Source organism: Charadrius vociferus, unplaced genomic scaffold (genome assembly GCF_000708025.1).
Source record: "Charadrius vociferus isolate BGI_N301 unplaced genomic scaffold, ASM70802v2 scaffold411, whole genome shotgun sequence".
Classification (NCBI taxonomy): Eukaryota; Metazoa; Chordata; class Aves; order Charadriiformes; family Charadriidae; genus Charadrius; species Charadrius vociferus.
The window spans coordinates 2,957,157-2,962,716 of NW_009646935.1; the positions used below are offsets into that span (position 1 = coordinate 2,957,157).

Genomic DNA, 5,560 nt, shown 5'->3' on the forward strand with positions numbered 1-5,560 from the left:
GTTACCTTTTGCTTTTAGTGCAGATGCAGACAACTTCTCTCCTTCAGGTTTCATGGTTGGGGGTTTATTATGAACCAGTTTCCACCACCCTGGTTCTCCAAATTCCTGTGCCCCTGAACGGAAAAACAAGGGGCTCCCCACAGAGAGACAGCCAGCGACCGTGCTCCACCATGTTGAAGTCTTTTTCCTACCATGGGAGAGGGGAAAACAAGTGTTAGGTCCCCACTCGCCAGCTGTGCTTTCATCCTGAAGTCTCTTCCCTCTGCCAGGATGGAAAGGACAGAGTGCTTCTGCCACTGATGCCGGGGGATGACGTACTCCCTGCATCCTCCCCATCCTCAAAGAGGCTAAGATTAATTAATTTCTTCTCAGATAGAGAACCCCTCTGAAGGGCAAGCTACAGTGTACTGGTGGGCTCCGATGCAGAAAGCGCTGTGTACATATGCTCCATAAATGCCACGCAAATGCAGCATGGCAAGACATAATTTTCCTTCTATCAGTGAGCTGCCACAAGCCGAGCCTCTAGAGGAGAGGTCTACCCTGCCACTGGAACCCCCAGCTCTTAAATGCTGCTGTGTTAACCTTGGTTAACAATTTGACGATGCAAGAACGGGAACGGGATCCTAGCGATAGCTGTGTTGACCTGACATTGCAGAGCCATATTCCATTACTGAGGACGGCAAACAGGAGTCTGGGTGTGCAGGATGGGAGAGGCAAGGGAAAGGTAGAGATAAAGGCGTCACTTCACACAGAAGGAAAGACAAACTTAATTTAAATACCTGCCTTGACTACTTTGAGATTTCATTTAGTTCCCAGAGCTGTAGGACAGGACCCCTAAGGCCGAATTCACAAAGGGACTTCAGATCTGATCATTCTAGCAGAATAGCTGCAGCCTTGTCAGACAATGCAGAGAAGCAGAGTTAGGGGTCAGAGAAATAAATCACCAAGGACAATTCAGCTGCAGAAAGTGGCAAGGTAACAGAGTACTTATGCTCATCCCACAGACACATCCATGTGATATATACTGGAGCCCTATCTCTGCTTGGAGATTTCTGCCCTAAGAGTTCTGCAGCACGGGGAACAGGATCACTACTAGTCAACGCAGCAGCCAGCCACACTCACTGAACTATTTTTGAAGCACCTTTTTGACCACTTGGAGGCAGGGAGCTCATTTAAGCCTTTCTCTCTGCAGGACCGTGTACTCTACTGGGCATCTGAGCACTTTTTGCTCCTCTAAGAACTGGTCACAGGGCTAACTAAAACATTGCTTAGGGAAGAAGCAAGAAGAAATATTGAAAAATTGCCCTGTAGCCAATAACTCCCTTGGCTACTGGAGAATCAGGTTCACGGTGTAGAGGCTAAATCCTTATTTGCACATGATCTCGGGATTCCTCCTTGCCTTTGCACACCTCCACTGGCAAAAGCTTCAGTACTCAGGCTAGGCTTGGCCAAGCAGGTATTTGCCGCTGTCCGAGCATTGCCAATTACACACCTTGAGGTACTGACCCTCAACTGTGGAGGGTTAAGCTCAGGTGCCCCACATCACAGCCGGGAGCGTTACAGTAAGTCTGGATAAACTGTGCTTTAATACGCCAAGAAAGTAAAGCATGGCACACCTCGAACCGCTACACACACGGTTCAGCTGTCCCTGCTCCACCGGTGGCTTGTCCAGGCAAGCGGGGAGACTACGTCTGAGGCCAGTAATCACTTCATCTGAATTTAATCAGAGCAGGGAGTGCCCAGTTCCCAGGGCAGGTCTCAAAAGGCAGCAGCAAACCCTGGGAGGTGACGGTTCCCCAAGCGAGGGACCATGGGCCATCAGCTGCCTTCCTCTCAGGGTCCCCCGTAGCTTCCAGAGGGGACAAACGCTAACGTTTCTGAGAACGGAGCAAGGAGGCACAGACAAGCAATGAAAGCAAAGCCAAGGAGCAAATCTGGTTAGGGAGAAAGGCCAGATCTCACAACAGAGAAATCCCTGGGAAAGAAAAGAAGCCGCGAAGTCAATCGAATCTACAAGTTCGAAGGCTTGCTCAGTCCCTTTCCTGCCTCCGTAGCACGCGCATTACGGCGAGACTTGGGTTTGACAGCTTCAGCGCGCTCAGAAAAAACACGCTCTTCTCCTATATAGCACACAACTCGTCACGCCGTGAAGGCTGCCCTTGGTGAGAAGAGGTCTTACTCTGACAGATTTTTTTTCTTTACACACACTGAAAAACATTTCAGTGGTTTGTAGTGCCTGCTATGTAAAAGTTATTTTATTAAGACTCAAACCAAGCTAACAGACAAGGCACAACTTTCCTTTTTGGAAAACTGCATCCACGTAAGCTTTACAGCCAAGTAACATGGTACTTTGCTGCACCTCTTGGTTTTGCTTTTTGTTGTTTTTTTTCTTTTAAGCCCAGTGACAAAGGCTTTGCAGGTTCATATGCTGCCTACAGGAATATAAGAAATAACCCCAAATAAATGCATTTACATTGCTTTTGTGTGACATTCTTGGGGTTGTTTTTTCCCCACTAAAAAATGCTTATTCTTTCTCAAGAGTACCCTTCATGCTTATGTTCAGGTTCTCAATATTAAATCCTCCAATTTTCTCACTAGTGACAGAGACATCACCAAATCAACCAACATTCTTGTTCATCTTTGTAACAAGTTTTAATTCCTTTGGCTCACCAACCAGATGGGCAGGGACACATCACATCTTTACCTGTTCCCTAATAAGAAAGTCCAGTGTTTCTCAATAAAAGCACAAATATCTTCTTTCCATCTGAAGTACCCCTGACGGCCCGTTCCCTCCAGAGACAAATTGTACATTGCCAGCATGACAACCTGGAACAGAAAGCGTTGGATACAAGTGAGTCTTTTTCCGTTTCATCTGCTGAACTGCCCCCCACAGCCACCACACACGCACACGAATCTTTGCTCCCTCATAAATATCTTATTTTTGCAACATCTCATAGGCAACTTCTGCAATCCATCTTCTTCCTGCTCTCATGCTGCCCGTTCTCGTCTTTCTATTGTTAGATGCACATTCTCCCAGAGATTTCTCCATCCCAAGGGAATAACAAGCTGCCTAGTTATGCAGGTTTATGCTGAATACAAGCTTTTGCAATGGTTGTATAAATGAATTATACCACAGCTGGGGTCCGAATGTAGTGTGGAGGTAGGGAAAAAAATATTTAAAAAAAAGTCACAAGTAATCCCACAATTTAATCCATCTAGTGACAGTGGTCCTTCTAAATACTTACTGTTATGTTTCAAACTGAACTGACAGTAAACGCTCTGTAAAGTTCCATGATAACTCCTAATTTTTCTGGGTATACAAGAATTAAGTTTGTCTCCCAGTGATCTTCATTAAAGACAATCCATTTACAGCTCATTGACGTGCTTCACAGCCAGATTTAGTCTGACCTATTACATGCCTAAACTGAAGGTTTAGCTTTGAAAAATATCACACCTCTTTGTAAGTAAATGCTAGGTTACTAACTTAATTATGTTTATCCAATTAATTTGAATAAAACTAAAATCGTACAGCTGGGCTGGGACCATCCTTCAACAATCACACAGCCTCAGTTGGATGCTACTTCCAACAGGAATTTATCCTTCACTGTCAGGGAAGTTTGAAATGTATTTTTCCTAGGGAGACGGGTCTCCTCGCAGTGTGCCATAGCTTTCTGGAATGCATTGCTGAAGATGCCAAAACAAGTAAATACAGAGAGCTTTAACGTCCCCTCTTAGATTGATAACTATTTATCTAAGACTTTGTGTTTTTATAAGTTAGGTAGGACAGTGTCTCAGGACTTCAAAACCAATTATTTTTTCAACTGGCTCAAGTTAAGGATCTTTTGAGGCCACATACTCTGAAAAAAAAAATCCAGAAATCACCGTCCCAATTTTTCTTACTTCAGGTAAATTTGACCACTTCTGTCAATTTGACTTACCCAGAAGCAGCAGCAGCTCTGGCTGCTGGAAGCCTAGGGAGATAGTTTCTTCACTAGTCAACTTTCTTCCTCACCCGTTTTGATTTTGCCTGTCCCTTCCCCATGCCACTCTGAAGAGACCTAGGCGTAACGCTAGCAGCCTTTGCTCTCCAGATCTGTAACTTGGTGAAACTCTGCCAGTCTGCTAGCCACAGACTGCTACACTACCGTTTTCTCCTGCACAGCCCCGCACTGGGCACCACGAGAAAGCACTGTAGGAGATACAACTGAGGCTTTAAAAGATCTGTTATGAGACAGCACACCACTGCTGCCCCAAAGGATGCAAATAGATGTCTCGCACATACTGTCTGATGCTCAGCATGTGGAAACACTTAAGCTACTGCTTGATCAAATTCATTTTATGCAGAGGCAGCCAGCACTGCCTGCCCGCCCCTCCAGCGCCCTGCTTAGAGCGAGATAGTGTGCATCAGTTTACCCATATGGTCGCTGCTGTATAATGCAAATTATTTTAATTGCTCAGGTGTGCAAGTGACCAAATTAGCAAATTCCAGCAAGGACTCTTGCCGGAGAGTAAGCAGCCAGGTTGGAGCTTTGCATTCAGGGAGCTGGCAAGCTTTCTGTTTGTTTGTTACCACCTCACTAGCTTTACACTTGCTCTTATACACAAAAAGCTGTTCATACCTAGCAGCCAAATTGCATTCAATTTGCTTTTCCAAACCTGCCTGAAGCTATGAATTCATGAGCAACATAAGGGGAAGAAGAAAATAAAAAGTAAAAAAAAAAAAGGAATGTGGTTTGTACGATTATCTTTCAATTTACCTGCCAAATGCCCGAGTTCTAATATGCAGGCAATCCTTAGCTAATTAATTTCTGAAGTTCACGCATACGTTTCTTTGTTAGCTATACCTGATCCTCCATTTCTAGGTAGCACATACACAACAAACAACAATTTTAGAAAGTCCTGTGGTTGTTCTGCTGGCACAAACATTTTACTTACTTGTTGCCATGTTAATCTCAGCCGTTCAAATTGCTCCTTCCCATCTTCTGAGCAATCAGAGCAAGTAAATCTGAAAAAGTTATCTCCTTTGAGGTAGCTGAGCTGTTCTCTCAGTTGACCTAAAATGAATAGGCAAAAATCAATTTCTTGGTCCTTTTATAGGAAAAAATGCTGCAAAGGAGATTTGGATTCGCTACGACATCAGACAGAAAAGTACTTTTTGCTTTTTTCCCCAGAGTCCAGAGACCCAGTCAGTTCCCAGGAAGCATCAGAACTGGCTGCGATGGAAGGCGCAGATTCATTTCATAGTTGCAGCAGCCAGTGACCAACTGAAAAGCACAGGCACAGAAAAGGGGCGTTCTACTTAACATCTGAATGCAGGTACCAAGGATTTCCTTGTTTCCACTGCATCTCTCATTCCTTCTTTCTTCCCCAGGATAATCTATATACTTCAATAAATAACTGTTTTCGCACTCTTGTTTGTTTTTTTTTTTAAGAAAAAAAAAAAAAAAAAAAAAAAAAAGAACTGACCTGTTAAGAGAGGTAGTGCAAAGGCTATCAGAATATACAAGCTTTCTCTTCCACGTCATCTTTCCAGTAACTGCTAAATCTTCACAGCTCTCTT

At 44.2% G+C, this 5,560-nt stretch overlaps 1 protein-coding gene across 1 annotated transcript in view; it reads right to left on the reverse strand.

The window, feature by feature from the left end:
- The window catches only part of CSRP2BP (CSRP2 binding protein), a 19,822-nt gene that overhangs the window by 11,732 nt on the left and 2,530 nt on the right, over positions 1-5,560 (reverse strand). Inside the window, exons 2-4 of the mRNA XM_009894828.1 lie at positions 4,936-5,054; positions 2,705-2,826; positions 6-187 (exon numbers count right to left, since the gene is read on the reverse strand). Coding sequence (XP_009893130.1) covers positions 6-187; positions 2,705-2,826; positions 4,936-5,054 — 423 coding nt within the window. The remainder of the gene's footprint in view (positions 1-5; positions 188-2,704; positions 2,827-4,935; positions 5,055-5,560) is intronic.